This window comes from Prionailurus bengalensis, chromosome A3 (genome assembly GCF_016509475.1).
Source record: "Prionailurus bengalensis isolate Pbe53 chromosome A3, Fcat_Pben_1.1_paternal_pri, whole genome shotgun sequence".
Lineage (NCBI taxonomy): Eukaryota > Metazoa > Chordata > Mammalia > Carnivora > Felidae > Prionailurus > Prionailurus bengalensis.
In genome coordinates this window covers 69,692,370-69,714,969 of record NC_057354.1, presented here as the reverse complement: position 1 = coordinate 69,714,969, position 22,600 = coordinate 69,692,370, and the positions used below count along the sequence as shown (strand labels likewise).

At 38.1% G+C, this 22,600-nt stretch overlaps 1 protein-coding gene across 22 annotated transcripts in view; it reads left to right on the top strand.

Moving 5' to 3' along the window:
• The window catches only part of NRXN1 (neurexin 1), a 1,147,797-nt gene that overhangs the window by 439,241 nt on the left and 685,956 nt on the right, over positions 1-22,600 (top strand). For 10 of the 22 annotated variants that reach the window (XM_043603362.1, XM_043603358.1, XM_043603353.1 and 7 more), the window contains 2 exons: positions 2,032-2,076; positions 3,103-3,264. In XM_043603362.1, coding sequence (XP_043459297.1) covers positions 2,032-2,076; positions 3,103-3,264 — 207 coding nt within the window. The remainder of the gene's footprint in view (positions 1-2,031; positions 2,077-3,102; positions 3,265-22,600) is intronic. The other 12 variants (XM_043603351.1, XM_043603360.1, XM_043603352.1 and 9 more) reach the window with 2 other exon arrangements.

Here is a 22,600-nt window from a genome sequence, read left to right as displayed (position 1 = left end):
TCCTAACAACATGATGCAGGGCTCCTCAGAGTCGCTTACAAATTAGTTTTTTCTTCTTCTGAGATGAATCTTCCTGCCATACTTGAGCAGGGGCATATCTAGAAAGTTCTGGGGGCCCAAAGGCTATTTTAATACAGCGACATGTGACAATTGCCCAGATCGCTGCAAGGATATCCCTGCGACCTGCCCTTCCTGTGATGTGTGTGATTTTGTTTTTTTTTTTAATTTTTTTGTTTGATTTTAAATTATAGTTTTCATGGTGATCATTTGGAAGCATGCACATTGGGGTCATTAAATCACAGTTCCTTTTTTGTAGTAAAAAAAAAAAATTAGTGTGTTTGTGATTTGGGATTGTATCAATCCCTACTCCCTCCCCACCTCCACCTCTGACATGGGGACATGAAAAGCCCCTCAAGGGGAAAAATGACTTTGGGGGCCTATACATCTCCTGAAGATTCTGTTTATGAAGGTTTTTTTTTTTTTAATTTTTTTAGCACAGATACTTTAAATCCCAAATGGCTCCGGAGAGACCATTTCATCTTCTAGGTGCCCATTTCTGTTTGGTTGTATTTAAAAAAAAAATTCTTTCAAGAGTCTATATACTAGTAAAATATCAATTCTTTTAGTAAATCTGTGGGTCCACATATACTGTATGTTTTTAACTGAGGCATCTTATTACAGTATATCTATCTGTATACACAGATGAAAGTAAATAGATTGTCCTTTTATGTTGAACATTATAAGTTTGGGTTATTATTTGAAATTTTATATTACAATGTGTCATTTTGTTAAGTGTTGACAGTGACTAATTTTTCTGCAGTACGTGCTGATCTCAAACTAATATCCTTAACATATTTGTTGTTTCTCTGAACAGTTGGAGAATGACCGGATTGTCTCTGGTTTTCCTTTACTAAAACAGCCCTCTCTTTCTGAGCTGTTAACCATCTAACATTTTCTTTCCCGCTTCTGAAAGGCTTAAACTATCCAAACTAGAGAGGCAAAAAAAAAAAAAAAAAAAAAGGCATTTTAGGAGTGCAGACTTAGTTTAGCTAAGGCAGACAAGTAAAACTGAAGGATTCTTGAGACCCTCAAAGACCTTTCAGAGGCCTTCTTGGCATGGGAGGGGCCCTGCATGCTTCACACCTGCCCTGGGAGTTAGTCACCCACCCTCAGTGCAGCTATAGACCAAAGATTTCCTATAAGTCTGTCTCTTTGGTTTTCCTTTTTTTTATTTTTTCTCTCAGATTCTCACCAAGAGACCGGAGGCTCATTTGAGAGAAGCGCAGAAGGAAGGGTGGGGCTTGAGGAGCCCACTTTCTAGATTTGCCTTTGCTCAGGTTACAAACCAAACTGTGAATTGGTAGCTCAAAGGAAACTGGTTATAGAGCTGGGGTGCATGTGTGGCAGGACAGATTAAAAACAAATCCATTCTACTCATTCTATGTGTCAGGATCTTTGCTTTGTTTCATTGCAGTAAACTGTGACCCTAAAGTCCATCAATATGACCGAAGGAAGTTTTGGAGTTGAGGAGGAGTCCTTGTATGCTGTAAAATTGAGTAGCAGGGCAATGCCAACCGATTCCTATGAATTTGCTGGGGCTGGGTGGGCCAGGGTGGGGGAGGGATCACTTACGGGCATAAGGCGGCAGTGGTCAGCTGATGAGCTTTAGGCCTTTGAATCCCTTTTAGACTTTTTAAATGACCTTCAGATGTACTCAGGGAGACAAAGGGAACGTTGCCATGTGTCTGTTTCTATCTAGTAGCAAGTTACGAACAATGCTGGCAGGAAAAATATTACCTCTGTGGGAGGCCTATTTGTTAGTCTGCTTTTTCTTGTAAAATTTTTTTGCCCTTTTTCTATGTTACTAACATGCTTAATAACTAACATGTCATTCATGGAATGTTTCATTCTACTAACCGTTACCTGAATCAAAAAATGTACTAACATGGTAGAGACCATCATATTTTTTAAGTAACGATCGTTATTCTGTTCACAGTTTTTAATTTCCTTTCTCCCCCCTTCTCCACAAAGCACTCAGGCATTGGACACGCTATGGTAAACAAACTACATTGTTCGGTAGATATCATTCTAATTGTTTCTTATTTTGGGTTTGCCGTGTGTTTTCTTTCTTTCTTTTAACTGTAGACATCATTAACAAAAGAGGAACTGCGGTTGGTACTCTTCTGCTTACTTTGACCTCCTTCTTTTCATCTGTTGTTGACCTTCTTATTTTTTACCTGTTCCTGTCAACTTCTGTTTTCCAACTCACCTGTAGGGGCATCGTTAACGTTTCGAACGTTTTGCATCCAGCTGTGGTTAACACGGGATAAGACAAAATGGTGGCTGGCCCGAGTGACCGCAAGCTCAGCCAGTCTCTAACCATTCATGATGCATGGCATGCCCACCTGATTTGGGAATGTTGGAGATGCCACACCCACTCATCTTTACGTCATCACAAAGCAGTTGTTTTTTTTGTTTTTGTTTTTTTTTTCCTTTGGTTCTCCCTGTTTTCTTTCCTTTCCTTTCTGAACTGTACTGTCCCTCCTGCATGTGCACATCAGCGTGTGCTGCTTCCACTGGTTGTTTTGCCTTTCCTCCCCTTTGGCATGGATTTAGGCACTTGCATGCTGAACAACTGCTGCTCAATAGTGCAAATAGTGACGTTGCTGGAAATAGCTTGCGCCTTTTATGTTAACAAGGTGCACGTTGTGATTAGTGAATAACAGACGACTAAACTTTACTAATATGTACACCAGCAAAACTAACCTAGGAAGCATTTTACTAACACCATTTTTGTGTCTGCTAAATAACTTTTGAGTTGCAGTAGGGATGATGCTGACACTAGTCCAATAATCAGTTAACTCTCTAACTAGTTTAGATCTCTTAGGGCTAGTTGAATAGAATCCAAGAATAAACTTCAAACAGACATGAAAATGGGTTCCGCCATAGGTCTAAAAATAAAAACCAAACAAACAGAAAAAAAAAAAAGCAAAAACAAAATGAAAAAAATAAAACAAAACAAAACACAAAACAGGCATATCCCAGGATTACAGTATCTAGGTCTGAGTATAGCGTGTCCTTTCCCTGTGCTTTGTTATCTAGGTGACAATATCAGTGGATGGGATTCTTACCACAACGGGCTACACGCAAGAAGATTATACCATGCTGGGGTCTGATGACTTTTTCTATGTTGGAGGCAGTCCCAGCACAGCAGACCTTCCAGGGTCACCAGTCAGTAACAACTTTATGGGCTGTCTCAAAGAGGTAAATATCATTGTCACTGGAATCATTTCTAATCTCATGATGCCATCATTTCAGATCCGGACTGAAAGCACCTTTGCTGAAGACCCAGTGTTTGAGGAGTCAAATGGCACAACCTTAAATTCAGTATTCTACTTTTGTTTATGTAGGACTGGGGGAGGGAGGCAGCTCAGAGAACATTATGAAGGAATTAAGCTCCTCTTCGTTAGTAGTCTGTAAGTCACAATTAAGATCTGCATGGGTAGTTGTGTATTAGCTATACAAGGAAGCCAAGCACAAAAAAATATTGGGTGTAGAGTGAAGTTAAATGCCTTGCTCATTTTTACTTAAATGTCTATGTGTTATTTATACAGTGGTGACTTGGAAAAAAAAATTAAAAATTCAGCTACAAGAGAGGCTGCATAAAACAAAAACAAATGAGTCTGTATGATGAGATGATTTTGTTCTTATGTTTTAAATGTGTTCTAAAGAAGTAAAGCTATTTCATTTGTTATCTGATAAGCATACTTGATATTTACCTGAGCCAAACTATCAGACTAAAAGATATCAGTAATTTCATCCCTCATTCTCAGCTGCCCTTATCTATTATAACTCTTGATAGAATTGGAACTTGGCGGGGTACAGGGAGAGAAAGATCGGGAAGTCCTTGAATTTCAACTTATATTAATATTTTTTCCATACAAGGTGCCTGTTTTCAATCAGGTACAACCCAGTTTCTTTTGGCTGCTAGAATCAGAGACTTCTGTTGCATTCTATGGCTGCAGTTTAATGGTATAGAGCTCCAAATGTAAAGTTGAATAACTTTGAATTTATGAATGATTTGCCATGGGTGCTATTTCTAAGCAGTTATATACTTTGGTTTATTCTAAGGAAAATATTCTAATCATATAAACTCGATTCAGATAAACATCAGTGAAAAACGGCCACTGCTTAAGTTATCCTTGCCTCTCTTCCATTTATGAATATATACTGGTTTGCCCAGTATGTGGATGTATATAGAAGAATCCTAAGAGGGATTTGAAAATGCTAGTCTTAACAAATATAAGGAGGTGCAGTTTTCTGAAAAGTTGAATTTAACCGTACTTTGTGGTGAGAGGGATTGATTTCCTCCCAGAGAATAACTTTTACCCTTAATAAATATGTAGCATGACCCAGGACTTTGCTAAGTTCTGTGGGCATAATAAAATAATTATTATTTTCATTATTATAATAATAGTACTGGCATATTCTGAACTCTTATTTTGTGCTTGCTGCTCTCCTAAGAGTTTTACAGGGATTTCCACAGTACAAGCAGTAATTTTATTATCTGCATTTTTCAGAGAAGGTATCAGGTTTTGGAGCAGGTAAGTTTCTTGAGGAAGTCTCATAGCTAACAAGTATTAAAGCCTAGAGCTTAATCAAAGAAATCTGATTTCAGACTCTGTTGTGTTCTTAACCACCTAATACGGTGTCCCAAAAGAAATGTCTGTTGGGGTCCCTGCCATAGGAGACTGTGCAAACTCTTGAGTCTCTTAAAAACAGAAACAGCTTTTGTAAATATATAATAGACTGTGATGAGGGACTAAATTGTGCGGCAGAGTTATGCCCTTTGGAGTCCAAGAGAATGAAATAATGAAGAGATCTAGTAGACAAGGAAGATACACAAAAGAGTAAGAATATGAGAGTCTTGATGGATGACTGGTATAGACAGGGAATGGAGAATATGTTCCAGACTGGGGAGAAACATGGTAAAAAAAAATAACTACATTTCATGATAAGATGCCTAAAATCCCTTTATGGTTAAGAGGACTGTGAAAGGGGTGCACAGAAGCACACCCCCACCCACCCCATTTCCTCACTGTTACTATGAACAGGCCAACCTAGAGTCAGTCCATAGGCTCTACTTTATCTATGGAAAGTCAGTCCTGCTGTGGGCTAGAAAAAGGAAAGGAGATCTAAGGGGATCTAAGCTTGAATGTAGCTAAAGAGCTCTTTGGGGTATTCAGTAAAAAACATGAGGTTTTCTGTAGTGAACACTCAGGTTTAGCTGAGTCTCGTTGTCTTCTGACAGTTCAGCGTGGCAGGACAACTTTTTGAGTGTAGGAAGCTGCAATGGATTGCTGTGATCTGAAATTATAGTTTCAGATTAAACTGTACTTCAGATTAATGTCTGTAATGTTTAAATGTTAATGAGTAGTAGATACACTTTAGAACTCATCTATTTTTAATTGGTTTTTCAATCACAAAAATCACTATAGCAAAAATAAGCCAAGTAGTCTTCCATATGACATTTAATTAGCCCCTCCTGAGTCCATGCAATGCAGGTTCACTCATGTCATTATCTCTACAGGTTTTGGGTTGATATCATTCCTCCTTATTGATTGGGTACCTCCCATGTCTCTCACTTCCACAACCTGGGGGATGTGTATAGAGCAAGTGCTGCCAGTTTGTTTTTGTTTTTGTTTTTTTTGATATGTTATCTCTTTCCTTCATTTCCTCCTGACATACTAGAGATACTAGAGGGTAGAAGGGTATAGGCATAATCAGCCTGTAAATGACAACATACTTTATTGGAGGGCTTTTGGATGGGTCATAGTTTCCATCCATGTCTGAATTACTATTTAGAATGCCCTGTTCTTCCTACTTCTGAGATGAAATTGTGACCAACTGTCATAGATTTGGAGTTAAATCACCTCATTTCAGGTAAATGAGCTTTGTAGAGTTACTAAAAAGAGAGAAACTGCCCATGTTCATTCTCACCATATGTGATAACAGTAAGCCCATGTAAACCTTCCTTAAGTTTCCATAAGCATTCTGCCCTGGAGCATGTGACGCATAAAATTCGTTTTTCAATCTGTTGTGCAACCCTTTGAAGATGACTAATCCTGGGGCATATACTAGTAACACCATGTCTGAAGTCATAGAAGAAATTTTGGAGGGTTAGAATAAGAAAGATCCTGGAAATCATTCTCCAAGTCCAGTCTTCTTATTTTGGAAATGGAGAAACAGACCTAGAGTAGTCACCTGACCTACCCAAGAGCAATGAAGGGGTAACAGGAGTAGAACACAAAGTACTGTCAGATAAAAGAGAATATCTGAATGGCTGACTCTGTTTTATTGCAAACAGTGATCTCAAGACAAAAAGATGGCCTGCCATCCTCACTAATTCATACCTCCGCTCTTTAAAGTGGAAAAAAAAAAAAAAGACATTACTCAACATGATGAAACAACCCATAATCTAATGTTCATTCGAAGCAGTTAGGGCTTTCCCTGTATGGCATTTGAAATGAGACTAAGCTTGCATGTAAGACAACCAAGCCTCAGTAAGAAAAGTGTTGTTATACTTTAGTGACAATCAAATTTCAAACTGAAGTAAAATTAGCTTAACATAATTTGGCAAAACCTAATCTTAGTTTGTTGAGACAGAGAGAGAGAGAGAGAGAGAGAGAGAGAGAGAGAAACCTTGAATGGCCAGGAATTTATAATAAGACAATCAAAGTATTTTTAAAAAATATTTAAATTTTCCCATAAGTAAATAAAAATGTCTTTAAAGAAATGTTTGAGCTCAGTGAAAATGAGTTTCAGGTTGGGGCGCCTGGGTGGCGCAGTCGGTTAAGCGTCCGACTTCAGCCAGGTCACGATCTCACGGTCTGTGAGTTCGAGCCCCGCGTCAGGCTCTGGGCTGATGGCTTGGAGCCTGGAGCCTGTTTCCGATTCTGTGTCTCCCTCTCTCTCTGACCCTCCCCCGTTCATGCTCTGTCTCTCTCTGTCCCAAAAATAAATAAAAACGTTGAAAAAAAATTAAAAAAAAAAAAAGAAAATGACTTTCAGGGATATAAATTTGAGAATAAAGTACAAAATTGTAAGTAATAAATTACCATTATATAGCCCACATCTATGAGATTCCTAGAGGGTAATAGGTCTTTAAAAATATGCTTTGTAATCTGACTTTTACAAGAGCAATGCTAACTGTGCTTTGGCAGAAACATTTGTTTATATTTTTTGCATTTTTTATAACACTGAGTAAAGCTGAATTATATGTTGCTTAAGAATTGGTGCTCACTTGGGGGACCTGGGTGGCTCAGTCGGTTAAGCATCCAGCTTCGGCCCAGGTCATGATCTCGCGGTCTGTGAGTTCGAGCCCCACATTGGGCTCTGTGCTGACAGCTCAGAGCCTGGAGCCTGCTTCAGATTCTGTGTCTCCCTCTCTCTCTCTGACCCTCCCCCGTTCATGCTCTGTCTCTCTCTGTCTCAAAAATAAATAAACGTTAAAAAAATTAAAAAAAAAAGAGTTGGTGATCACTTTAAGTTAAATTTAATTTTTCTAGCAAGCCATATTTGAGTGATTGCTACAATAGGAGAGGAAATTGGAGGAGCCTACAGAAAGGCAAATCACAGTATCACAGTGAGATTCTTGCAGTCTATCTGAAGACACCTATAGCCCTGTCCATTCACATTAAACTACTTGGAAAACTATTTTTCTGTATAAACGTATCCCAGTTGATTCCTAAGGTGCTCATTAGAGAATTTTTTTTAATCTTCAAAGATAGATGAAAATCTCACTAATCCTTGTTTCTATCCCAATATTTTGACCATGAAGGCTTCTGTAGTAAATGACTTACAAGGAAGGATCATGCCACTCCCTCATTAATCTTGCCTGGGAATCTACCCCTGCTATTATGCATTTCTTAGTCTCTTTGTGCCTCCAAAAGTGCTTTGAAACACCTATTTCCCTCCTGCGGTGAAGATTATTTAACAGAGTTTGTTGGTAGGGAAATGAAAGTGAAGAGGGAGGAAAGATAGGATTGTCTTCAATAAAACAACTTAGAATCTTTTATTTGAAGTTTGTTTTTAGCCATATGTACCTGCTGGAAGTTTTCCAATCAGTTTGTTTGAGTGGAGATGCTACCTATGTGAGACAATTTAGAATGTCACCACTAAGTGATTTGGGATAAGCCTAAAGAAGGATTCTAGAAAAAAAAAAAATAGAGAAATGCTAGGGGGAATTAAATCCCTACTGAAAGTTTCATCAAACTAATTAGATCAGCTCAGCCTTTAATTACACTGAGAAGCTTTTAGCGCTAAAAATTTGGAAGCTGTTATGCGGTGGATGAGATTCAGAAAATATCCTCTTATGTAAGCATCCCCCCTACCCCGTTAAAAAAATAGTTGATTCCTCCACATAATCAGCATGGTCCTCTCTGCCATTCACAGTGCCAGCCCTGCAATTCCCATGGGTGCCAGCGTCAGCACTGGGAAAGAGGTACTATGTATCCTTTGTGTAAATACCTCTTAATTCCTACCTTTCTTCTTTTGGACAACAGAGACGTTTAGACAGTTGTGAAAGTTTCTGAATTTAAACCCTTGTGGTAGAAGTAGCTCATCAAATGGGTGTCCTCAGGGGTCCTTCTGTTTTTAGTTCCCTCTTTGCTCAGGGAAGAATGGAGTGCCTGTCAGTTACATGTAAGAACAAAGATCCATGGCAGAATTTGCTTTTAAGTTATCTTAACAAGTTTGAAAGAGAAGGCTTTGTGACCTCTTGTAGAAATTTGACCTAGCAGGAATGTGGAGAGTAAAGAGGTCTTCACTCATCTCTGTAAATCATTGGGAAGAGGAAGGACATCTTTAGTTGGGAGGACCTATTCATATGAGCTCCAAAGTCATGATTCAACACATTTCTCCCCAGGTTTTCATTTCCTCCCAGGTCCCTGATACCTATACATATGTTCTGCCTTTGCTCTCTTGCTGTGCTGTCCCAGTCTGTGCCTTGGTAGGTAGCATTTTACGGTTTACACTGCCCTCTCCCCATGCCTCATTCACTCTCTCAGGAAGGGAACTGCGTTTTGCATTCCCTTATCACTTCTTCCTAGACATTTTCCGTTCAGATCTGAATATATTTTACTCACTGTATTATTATATAACTGGGGATAATACCACCTTAATTATATTTGGTAAAATGTCCTCATTTGAACTAATTACTTAAAATTAGGTTTTGCTAATGATCTCAAAATAATTGACTGCAAAAAAAAAAAAAAAATAGAGAGGGATTCCTATTCCTAACACGAGGACTCACCAATTTTCTGGGGGCTGACTTTCTAGAGGCAGGGTCTTGGCTTAGTGACTCACCAGAGAGCTTGGTTTAGTCCAACAGGAAAGGAGGCAGATTGGCCTGCAGGGTTCTGGTCAGACGTTCTTGTCTAGAAAGAAAACAAGTTTTCTCCATCAGATTTAAACAGCAGAAGATGGCAATTTACAAGAAAATGAGATAGAATTTTGGGAATGTCAAAGAATTTGACAAAACCTTACATGCCATAAACCTGATTTATTACATCCCCTGCCTAATTTCTTCCAGATCTTGGAAATACTGAAGTGTTTTTAACTCTTCTGCTGTAACAAAGTGTCAGCACTAAAATGCAAACAGGTCAATTACCATGGCCTCATTTCATTTGCAGGACCACAGACCACAACTTTTTTTAAGTCAGAAAATCCCTTGTTCCTTTTAATGATGTCTTTCCAAGCACCCATGTGAGGTAATAGTAATAGAGATGATAATAATAATAATAATATCCCCATTATGCCAATGAGGACTCTTGAGATCTTGAGATCTCAGCAGAACACATGCCTCTGGTTGGGTTGGACGTGACCCTGATACTCCATCTGTAAGTTGAGTACTTTCGCTGTTTAGATTGCATTGCCTGAATGAGACCATCCAAATAAATTCCAGTAGTACAAACTCTGTGGTACCTAATTGTGTCTAGGGTTGGACTAGGCACTCTACATAGGGACATTAAAAGTCAGAGCTATGACTGAAAGGATAAGGTAGTTGATATATTCCAGAGTAGTAATAATAAGGTGTTAATCATTCTTTACTTGTCATATTGTATCTACAACATTTGGTGAGTTACCCAATTGGCTTGTGCTGGGAGCATCAGCAACCAAGCAAAAGTAATTTACTTTAAAAAAATAAATGAAACTGTGTAAAATAATTTGATATTTAGTATTTCAAGCAAAGCAGCAAGAGAATCATGGAAGAAAAATACAATTTCTGTGTATATATGTGGATTTAGGGTATTTTATATTCAGTACTACTTGTATTATTAAATTCCATAATGGGGTGCACTATCATTTTTTTTCAGTGCTTTGAATGTTCAAAGGTAACACTCTGAGCATGACGATAGTTGCACATAAGTATTATCCCTACCTGGCAGAGGACATGGAGACAGGAGAACTTAGGTAACTGACCCAGGAGAAAACAATAACTAAGCAGCAGAGCCAAGATCTGAACAATCTGACCGTGGAATCCTTGACTTTAACTGCTGTTCTATGTTGCTTCCTCTACTCATCATGTAATCCCACTTCTCTTTTCTGGTTCTCAGTATTTTTATTAAAGTAAAATTAGACAAAATGAACTTTGTAGGTACCTTGAGGGGAAAGAAAAAACACAACAATGCAGTCCAGATTGCTGTGTTGTTGAAGAAGAGTGTGTCAAAGGGGGAGGGGAAGGAGCAGGAAAAATTTCTTGGGTGCCCATTTATACATGAACCTCCAGTGGGATTATATCTCCCACTGTTTTAACTGGTACTGAGATGATTGATACCTTCGTGAGCCTCTTCTTTCCTCTAGCAGCCTGCATACCTTTCTTCTCTGAGGGTGTAAATAATAATGCTTGTCATAAATTTCCGTACTTTGTCGCCAACCATATGAACAGACATACACAGAAAAAACATTTGTAAGTACTTTGTAGACTTCTCTGAAGTATTGGGCTCCTCCATTGCTAAGAGTCAGTTTCCCTCTGTACGTTGTAGCCTTGGGGACAAGAGAGATAAGCAAATGGGGCAGAAGCTAGGCATTTTGCCATCGACACTCTTCGAGACTGGGTTCAGGGAGTCCCATCTGCTCAGTCCCCAAGGAAGTGGAACTCAGCTCTTTAGCTTACAAAGCATCTGGTGAGTCCTTGTCTGGAATTCAGCTTTTTGGACATAGCAGCCTCCCTTCCAGGGGACCCACAGACTTTTATTTCCCATCATTTTTGGCAGATGCTCCCATAGCCTGGAACTGTATCAGCAGTTGGCATAATGGATTGTAGTGCTTTCAGATATCAAGCTAGCATAGCATGGTTTGGTCAGGGGCTCAATGACATTTTAATTTGGAGAACTTGATACAATTTATAGACAATGGCATTTTCCAGCCAAGCAGAAAGCAGTAATGAATAATGTCTAAGACTGAACATTTCCTCCTAATTTCAGCACCCACTAGAGTATCTTGTTTAAATTGTTCCATTTGCTTATACATTAACACTTGCATGTGTCCATTCAATGAATCAACAATAATCAATACCCACTATGTGCCAGGCTCAGTACTAGACCCTGGGGACACATAGAATAATAAGACAGTGCACTTAGGAATCTGAAAGGCAAGCCCAACGAAGAAATAGGTGATTACTGATTCTTTAAGTAAGGTATGAAAAAGTGCTCTAGAAATATAGCAGAAGCTGTGATTAATTCTGCCAGAGGAAATCAGTAATGCTTCAGAGAGCAGGTGACAAAGTAATCTACTTTATCCCTTACACCTCTCTTTGCTCAGCTCTATAATGGGCTTGCTATTATAAGGGATTGAAGCACAATTAATTTGTTTTACTCTCAGAATTGGAAAATAATACAAAAGATAAAATGACATAGAAGATTAGAAAAACACATTAGAAAGAAAAAGAAAAGTAAAACCTCCATATAAATGCAAGTTTGTACTTTACCAAGTTTGAAACATATTTTGAAAATCTGAAATCCATCCAAAACAAAGTGAATATTTTGGATTTCATATTAATTTATATTATGAAATGATACAATCTAATACTTTAGTTCTTTGGATCAAGTGCTGTTTGGAAGAAAAATATTCCTGTACACAGTGACTAGTCTTTTTCAAGAGAATTGTCATACATTTGGAATAAATTAATTACTTTAAAATGAAAATAATTCTGATACCATTCAGACGCATGTGATTTTAAATAATAGGAAAATTAGATTTTTGTCTTCGTTGAGTAACTATTCTGTGCGCAGAGACATTGGTTTCGTTTCACGTATATTATATGACTGTGCTATATAGCAGCTCTGTACAAAGTACCAGAATATAAGATAATTAGGTTGATGCAGGTCATCTACTCAAAGTCTGAATAATTGAATTGTCTTTCAAATATGTATATTTTTCTGAGCTTAAGTTTGTAAATAAAATGAAATGAGGATGACAGTAAGCAGTTATAGATTAGTATTATATTAAATTAGTTAAGATGAATGGCTTTGGGGGGTGCTTGCGTGGCCCAGTTGGTTAAGCGTCCAACTCTTGATTTTGGTTCAGGTCATGATCTCAGTTTGTGAGTTTGAGCCCCACATTGGGCTCTGTGCTGGCAGCATGGGGCCTTTGGGATTTTTCTCTCTTCCTCTCTCTCTGCCACTCCCCTCCTTCAGCGCTCTCTCTCTCTCTCTGTCTCTCTCTCAAAATAAATAAATAAATGTTAAAAAAAAAAAGATGAATGGCTTTGGAATCAGACAGACCTGAGTTCAAATCCTGCTCTCCCTGAATTCTGTTGCTGTATAATCTGAGAAAGGTTATTTAATGTTTCAGTGCTTCAATTTTCTTCTCCCTAAAGAATTAAGTGAAACTATGCAATTGCAGCACTTAGCATAGCTTCTGGTATACTGTAATATTTCAAATAAATAGTATTAGCTACAGTTATATTGCAGATAGGACATACAACCTATATATGCTTCATGGACAGACCCATGACCTATATAGTCACCCAGGGTCTGACATATAGTCTTGGTTTAATATCTTACTGTTGCCATCTTGAGATTCTTAATAACTTTTGAACAAGGAGCCCCTATTTTCATGTTGCCCCAGACCCTACAAGGTACTAGGATTTTCCTGATTGCAGATGAGTTTATGAGATTTGACACACATTATCTCATTTTAAAGGGTATTTCATTTAACTATCCTAACAGCTTTGTAAAGAAATTGAATTAACTTGGAGATCACAGGTTATTTTTTAACATTATCAAGGCCACATCACTAATGCATAAAATAATTCAGGAGAAAAACCTGTTTATTGATTCTCAGCTCAGTGTGCTTTCCTCTTTATTTCTCGTAAGTTATAAAATATCCATCTTCCAATGCATCAGAAATTAGTAAAGATAATTGAGAAACTCAGATTTTTTTAGAAAAACATGGATATCTTACTAAGTGGGGATAGTCACTTAATGTTTATAGTTCAAATACTTTTTTTTTCATTTTAAGGATATTATCATCATCAGGTTTCAGTTAAAATTACTTTTCAAAAACTGTTGCTTTATCCCCCACCTGTACACAAAGCAGAGCCTCATGTGGGAGATTTAAATGTTTGAAAGAGTAAATTAATATTTTCTTCCCCAGTGTCCCCAGGCTAAAAGATACGGTCACCCAAGATTGAAATCAATCCTTCACTAACGTTACCTGTAGTTTTTATTTAATAATTGTTTGACTGATTATGTATTAATCAGTACATTTATATAAAGTTACATAGAATTTATGTAGAACACTTTCTAAACAGTAGCATACAACTAAAAGCTATAGTTTTTAGGCAGTTTAAAGGGAAATAAAGCTCACCAACCACTGTTAGCCCACTTAGGGATTTACTACATAAGGTGTGGCCTGTGAACCAGCAGCATCAACATCACCTGGGAGCTTGTTAGATGAAAAACCTCATGCTCCTCCCCAGATCTATTAAATCAGAACCTACAGTTTAATAAGATCCCCAGGTGGTTTCCTATGCAAATTAAAGGTCAGAGCACCCCAGCTGCCATATTTTATTGACATTGTTGACTGTAAGATGCACAATTATGTTAAAATCACTAAGTGCTGCCAATTCACCTAGGTTAGGATGTATCTCGACTACACCTCAGATGTAGATTTTAGAGATATTAAAATATAAAACAGTGTACAACCTAGTAGCTGAGGAGTGACTCTGAGGCTCACAGCCAGAGCCTCAGCATCTGAAAGTGCCCTGTCCCCCTGGCTCAGTTCCCGCCACCGAGCTGCTGTATGGGCTCAGCCCTCTTTTCTGAGATGTAAATCAGGATCTTCTCATCCAATTACACTGAAGGCAGATAAGCCACCAGGACACAGACAGGGCCAGTCCCCCAACAATCCAAATTTAGGGGTGAATATAGTCTTGGGGATGAGTTATACTTACCATCTAAGCAATAAGCTTTTACTTCTGCAATAGTTGGCACTACGCCCATGACCATTAAAGTAAATTTCCTGCGTGTTTTAATAACAATTTTAAACTAGGTCTCTTAACCTTTATTTCATTTTTAGAGTACTGCTTTCATAGCAGAATTTTTTTCCCTTGCCAAAATGCTGAAAATTACTGTGTGAAGGTTTACTTGGGTTAATTATCATTTTTTGCATGGCAATATTCTTATGCTGAATTCCATATATACTTTTTATACTTTTTTAAGCCATGGTTTATATAGGATTAGTTTACCTTACCACAATTTGCTAACTTAAACAGATTTCTATGTATTTATTTACATTTTAACCACTTTGTAATATAATGGGTATGCCCTAAAGGAAGTAAACTCTTCCTTGGGTATAAATTAGACAGTTGGGGATTCGAGGCATTAAAGAACCATTTGGAGAAACGCTACTTCTGCAACATGAATTTTAATAAGAGCCCCCTAGAGGCAGCTAAGCAGTATGGCACCTTTCTAAACTGATCATTAAATGAGGAGATGCCTTTAACTGACAGAAATGGGGAAACCATTAATCTCAAGAAGATTGGTCAGGGTCCACATATGTGATACTTATAAAAAGACAGCTCTGTCCGCAAGGTGGCTGCAGACTTTTTAATAGAAGAAGGAGGTATCACAGACCCCCTGAAAATTTCTTGAGGACACCAAAATTTTATGGCATTTTGCATATTTCCCTACTATTTTCTCCTAAACCCAATTTACAATTGGAAGCCATTTGTTCTTGAAAATATATTCAAAGTAAATTTCTTTGCCTTTATTAGATATAAAAGAACAGTGAAAATATCACCACTTACCCCTACCCCCAACTTCCACCCATGGAAATGCAGCCTTTTCTCACTTCGTGTAACTTTACTTGCATGTTTAACAAACTTGTTATTTTTTTGTCTTTGAAACACACATAACACAGGAAGCAATTAAATTTGAAGTGAGATACCCAGAAATGTAGTTTAGGTAATAGGACAGATTAAAAAAATATTTAATGTTTATTTTTGAGAGGGAGGGAGGAAGGAACAGAGAGAAAGGGAGACAGAGATTTCAAAACAGGCTCTGCTGTCAGTGCAAAGCCCGACTTGAGGCTCCAACCAACAAACCGTGAGATCATGACCTGAGCTGAAATCAAGCTTCAGATGCTCAACCAGCTGAGCCACCCAGGTGCCCCAATAGGACAGATTTTTACATTCATATGAGTTTGTCTTTAAGTAGTACTTATGATCCTTGTGTAACAACTCTTCCAAATTTGTTCATTTACTCATCAAGTTCTGAGTGCCAACTGTGTCCCAAACACTGAGTAGATGCTGGGTTTATAAATATGATTTGCATTGCCTTGGCTAGATTCTGAAAGCACATAGCCATAAAGATGAATTCCATTGCTTTTCATTAAAAATAGGTATTAAAAGACCATCATAAAATGAGCCTGTGCTAGATACTAAGTGAGGATAGAAAAAGAGTAAAACATGGGACCAGAGAAGCAAACACATAAGTAATTATTATTATAAGTATTATTAAAATATATTATAACATTATAATACAATGTTATATATGTGTGTATATATATATATACATATATACATATATATACACATATATATATGATATCATAAGTATTATTCTCCTTCTCTCCTTTTCCCCCTGGGTTTATCTCTGTCATAGCACCTATTGCTACTATAATTGACCAGTGTTTGATCACCTAGTGTTTCTCAAGAACATTAAGCCCTGATACCCTAAAACATTTATTGTGTATAATAGTGCTATTTATGCATCATCCTTGAGAGAATTCAGAAAACAGTTATTGTGTTCTGTGGTTCAGATGAAGATTCTGACTGAAAAAAAAAGCTGGGGGATGAGTTTCTTGGTAGCAGGAACTGTGATTATTTATGTCTTTGGTGCTAGACCCTGGAGCATGATTGTTGCTCCATAACCCTTGAGTGGATTCATTGTAGTTACACTCAAGTGAGGTAAGTTCTGTAACAAAAGTTTGTGCTACATTCTAAGTTAACAGTGTTTGAAGAGTGGATGAGAAATGGCAAGAAAAAAGGTTTCTCATGGAGATAATATTTGAATTTGGCCTTGAAAGGAAAGCAATGTATCTCCAAGTGAACAGGATGCAAGATGCAAGTTGATACAGAGGACAAGTTGGAGAAAGGCCACAGTTATAAAAAGAACACATACCGTGTTTTGTTTTGTTTTGTTTTTATTAAATTTTTTAAAATGTATTTTTGAGAGAGAGGGAGGGAGAGTGTCAGCGGAGGAGAGGGAGGGGCAGAGAGAGGGGGGGATAGAGGATCTGAAGCACGGTCTACACTGACAGCAGTGAGCCCGTTGTGGGGCTCAAACTCATGAATCATGAGATCATGACCTGAGCTGAAGTCGGAGCCTCAACCGACTGAGCCACCCAGTGGCCCTGCATACCGTGTTTGAGGGAAGTCAGGGGTCAGTGTGGCTAGGGCAAGGATGCATGGAAGAGAGGCGAACAATGATGCTGGATAAAAAGTGGAAGAGATGATATTGAACATGGAGAAAATTATGAGAGGTATGACTGCTACAGTGGTTGAAAGTTCTGTCAGAATCACCTGAGAGTTTATTAAACTGCAGATCCCTGTGACCACAGCTTCTGGTTTAGCCGTGAGCTTGCATTAAAAAAAAAAAAAAAAAAAACAATTTAGAGTGATACAGATGCAGATAATGCAAGGACTTTAACAAAGGCTGCTGTTTGTTACCGTCTACCAGGGAGGCTTCTCGAAAGGTCTCTCTCTGTTGGGCCAGAATCCAGTAGGACTGAAGGATCAAAAGACCCCATTCCTCCAGGTAAAAAACATACAGCACATCAAGAGAGTGATGTTAAGGGTTGATCTAGGAGCAAGGGAAGAATTGGGATTAGGAAACTGTCCAGACGTTCTGCAGAGGTAGAATCAAGATGACTTGAGCTTTGAAGAAGAAAACAATTAAAAAATATGAACACAAGAAAGATCTATGTATTTCTACCAAAACAAAGCACATCAAGCCAGTAATTATTCTTCAGATTAAAGTTAAAAGGAGCGGGGGACAAAAGTGAGGGGAAGCAGGAAGGAAGGAAGAAAACTCTGTTCCCGGGATGCAGCTTTTCATCACTCAGGCTGTACGTCTTTAAAAGTTGACCAGCGTGTGTGAAGGGAAACCTAGTACATTTTACTCAACCTCTGTGAGCACCAGGTTTTTCATTAAGCTTTGCATATTTTAAGGTCCCTTCCTACAATTAGACTTATGTAAGAGCAAAACCCCTCGCTATCGTTTTTATCTGAATGAAAGATAAATGTTTTGAATATAAAGCTATCTTAAAATCTTATCCTCAGAAGTTTTCTAGCCAAAGGGGTTCTAACATATCACTCGGAATGATTTAATTATCCTCAAAAGATAAGAAAGATTAGAATTTCCCACCACCACCACTCCCTGATCAGAAACAAAACAAAACAAAACAACAAACAAAATACTTCTGAAATATAAGAAAACCTTGTAGGTTGAAAGAGATTCCTCCCTGCTTGCTAATTTTTTTTTCAAAATTTATTTATTTTCCCCCCTTAAGGAAAGATGGGCAAAGCATCCAGGATCAGACTCTTAAGAAACAGGGCAAATGTAAAAAGAATCTTTCTCTGCCCAGACCCTTGAAGGCTTTCTGAGGCAGCCACCAGCTTTGATGCTCAGAGCTCCGCGTTCTCATTAAGTTTTACAGATTCCCATCAAAAGGACTTCGTTGCCTTAAGCCTGTAGCTGGGCCCACAGTCCAGTCATAGGGCATATGATCAAAATACTTGGTGCTGTAAAAAATTCAAAATACTGGGTATGCTTCCACTGTTACACACCTCCATACATTCTAGCAGAGGTGGCTGGATGAGCTCTGCATGTCATTGCCTTGTAGTCCATTTTTAAATAATCACTTGATCCTAGGAGGGGAATGGTACCTCTGAATGAGTGAGTGGGTAGATATTAAGAATGATACCATTAGCAGTCGGTTTCTAGGAAAGTTTTTCACTGCAAATTGTTAGCATGGGCCAGGGAGTTACCAGAGGCCAACTGTGTCTTCTGTTCTTTGAAGAAAGAATTCTCATACCAATCTATCCCTCCTGGCTTGAGGGCTGGACTCCACTAAAGAATGGAAATTAGAGCGAGGAGCCATCTCTATGATTGGACCTGTGATCATACATGCTAAGCAGTGTGCAAGCATGGGAGGAGGTGAAAGAGCCAGTGGAAAGACAGATGAGATTCAAAAAGTGCTTTCTCTTACTTTGGGTTATTAAAATCTGTTTTAATTAATATTCCCTTTTATTCTATTAAGAACTGGAAGTGCATCTGAACCTCTGATAATTTTATTAGGAAGGGAGAGAGGGAGGAGAGAAAGAGACACAGAGAGGGGTGGGGAAGAAGAAAGAAAGAAAGAAAGAAAGAAAGAAAGAAAGAAAGGGAATAAACTTATTTTTGATAGTCTTCTTTCTTAGTGGGAAAAAAGTATACAAAATTCAAAAATAAGAGCAACTGTAAGAAGGTGAATAATGATGTATTTCTTTTTGAGAGAATGAGAGAGCATGAGCAGGGGAGGAGCAGAGAGAGAGGGAGACAGAGAGTAGGAAGTGGGCTCTGCGCTAACAGCAGTGAGCCCAGTGCAGGATTTGAACTCACCAACTGGGAGCTCAAGACCTGAGCTGAAGTTGGAGGCTTGACCAACTGAGCCACCCAGGCACCCCAATAATGATTTATTTAAAGGAAAAAAAATCTGAATGGGAAGCAATCTATAAAAATAAACCTAAGTAAAACCTTAAATACAGAAGATATCTATGGAGCTTGGGAAAAAAAAAAAAAATTATGAGGCATGATCTAATCTAGCTTTCAGCAGAATTTTCCAGGATGCCCAAATCTGAAACACAGAGGGCGAGATGTTCACTATCTCTTTCCTGTCCATAAATCTGGGATGCTATATTTTTTGTTTTGGTCCTAAGATCTCATACCCATTATAGTACATACTTGGTTTTCTATGTCAATTTGAATTTCTCAAATCTAAATGAAATACAATGGAATTTATTATTAACCCCTCAGATTGCCAGCCTTTTCCAGAAACCCACATAATTTTAAAGAAAAATAAAAGTCAGGATCATGTAATCCATTCAAAATGAAAAGAGAACTAAAGAGACCTGTTTTGGCCTCACTGTTAGCCATTAGTAGAGCTAGGTAGAGAAATAAGTCTTAACAATCCCTGCTCCAGACTCTTTCATAATGTAACTCCCTCTGTTAGGTTCCTTTCCTAGCTCCATGGAACCAGCAAGCAGTGAGATATCAAAGATGGCATAGCTCTGTTTGATAACTCATGGTTTGTGTCTGACTAACCAATGAGATAAAATTGCAGTAGAGCAAAGGAGCTAAACCTATCTTGTGCAGATATACACTGTCACAGTATTTAAATACACTCTAATCTATAATGTGTGTGGCAGACCTGGCAAATACTGGCTAAATGGAAGTGGTTTTTAAATCCTCCAGGTCAACACTATACAAACCCATGAAAGTCCACTTAAAACAGGTTTTAATACACACTAAAGTCATCATGAAAAATTTTAAAAAATATGTGGGGTTACAGGGCACTTGGGAGGCTCTCTTGGTTAAGCATCTGACTCTTGATCTTGGCTCAGGTCATGATCTCATGGTTCGTGGGTTCAAGCCCCACATTGGGCTCCATGATGGTGGCATGGAGCCTGTTTGGGATTCTCTTTCTCCCTCTCTCTTTGTACCTCCCCTGCTCTCTCTCAAAAATAAATAAACATTAAAAAATATATGTGGGGTTAATTTGAAATTTCATACTCTTCTCACCACTCTTCCCATTTCTTTTTTTTTTTTATTTTTTTTTCAACGTTTATTTATTTTTGGGACAGAGAGAGACAGAGAATGAACGGGGGAGGGGCAGAGAGAGAGGGAGACACGGAATCGGAAACAGGCTCCAGGCTCTGAGCCATCAGCCCAGAGCCCGATGCGGGGCTCGAACTCACAGACCGCGAGATCGTGACCTGGCTGAAGTCGGATGCTTAACCGACTGCGCCACCCAGGCGCCCCCACTCTTCCCATTTCTTAAGCACTTTCCGAGATAATCATTTTGGACCTTCCTGAACATCTGACTTCCTTAGAATTCCATTATAGACACCAAGGTCATGGTTTCTGAGAGTTAATCTCACAATCATTTGAGTTCACTCAAGCCTTTGACATATTATATCTGACACCATTCATCAGAATTTCTGTTGTTCCAGCAGCATCCTAAAAAAAAAGGGTGCCTAGCATACAGGTCAAACCCAATATACTAGTTGGAGGGCAGATCCAAGTGTTAAATTTTCAAATGCCTAAGCATATCAGATTTTTGCAGAACTCTGATTTAATTTGCCTGTATCTTTTTTCTAAGTTGGTCATCTTACTCCATAAACAGCAAATGTAACATCAGAAAAAAGTATAGCAGTATGTATCATAGTGGTTAGGGAAAAAAACACAACACTAATTATATAAGTGAAGGATCTAAGACACAGCAAGATAAGGTGACTTCCCCAAGTTATTGTTATTATTATTATTTGCAAAGATGTGTCTAATAAGTTGCTTCTCCTTGACCCCATTCAATAAAATCTTCAGTTTAAGAAAATAATAACCATGTTGGTAGAAGCATCCACAACATTTCCTAATACTGCTTCTCCTATTTCACTCACAAATATACTTTAGAATGTGAGAAGGCATTTTACCATTACCAGCTTTTAAATGTCAGAATATTTTGTGTCATTTTTTATTTTCATATATTCTTACCAGAACTTTAATGATCACATGATTCTACAAGCATCTCTCAAATTAACCTTACCTTTCTTGTCGGTCATCATGTAACTAAAAAAGTTTACCATATCATGTTGGAGAAAGGTAACACGGCAGTTATGTATCTAGAAACATCTAAGTGAAGCTGTGAGCTTTTCAGGGTCCACAAAACATGTCTTTAACATTTATTATTATTCTTTGGCACAGAAATCGAATCTTAGTATTTTACTTAGAAATCTCCCCGACTCCCTCAAATTTTCAGTCTCCAGTTGTAGCCAAACTTTGCAGGTTAAACTGTATCTATGCCTGAAACAGTGTAACTATAATTAAATAATAGAACTCTAATTAAGCTATTAAATTGTGTGTGTTCTTACCATTTTCAGAAAACAACAAGTTCATTTTAGGTGTCATTTTTTTTAACCTTTTCAACAACATGCTGTATTTGAACAGTTTTCTTCTTGATTCTGGAATCAGGTACATCTCTTCTAAATTACTATTTTTATTTTCATTTAATCTAAAACTCTGTCTAGGCAATTTGTCATATTAATTTCTAATGTAAGCAGTCAATCTGCTTTCTTCCATTTGGTTTTGTATCTTCCATTTTCCAATATGCCTTTTTGCATTCCTTCAATTAGGCTATGGTTACTGGGATGACTAAACCCTACCCCACCAGCTGACAAACCAATTATTCACCCTTTCCACCCTGCTTAAAATGCATTAAAATTCCATCCACAACTTGAATTATAATGCAGTTTTTAGCTTCTTGTAAAAAACATTTCTGATGATTTCCTTTTCATCAAGTGCAACTGCTTCAACCCCAATTAGCGGGACACATCCCCTAACCATGTATTCCCTGTTCTGATGACAAAATTACAACGTGGTTTCAGGGATGTTGAGTTATACAATTTGCAGAGAAGCACATTTGCTCCAAGTTACTTCTTTCTCATTTGCTCTTTTCTTAAAATTCCTCTGTCATGCAACACCACTACTCCCATGTCTTTGGGTAGAGATTGCCAAATGTTTTCCTTATTATATCATAATTGTTAAGTCAAGAATATTTATTGGGAAGGGGCGCCCAGGTGGATCAGTTGGTTGAGTGTCTGACTTCAGCTCAGGTCTTGATCTCATGGTTTTGGTTCATGAGTTTGAGCCCTGCGTCAGGCTCTGTGCTGACAGTTCGGAGCCTGGAGCCTGTTTCAGATTCTTTGTCTCCCTCTCTCTCTCTGCCCCTTCCCCGCTTGTGCTCTGTCTCTCAAAAATAAATAAACATTTTAAAAAAA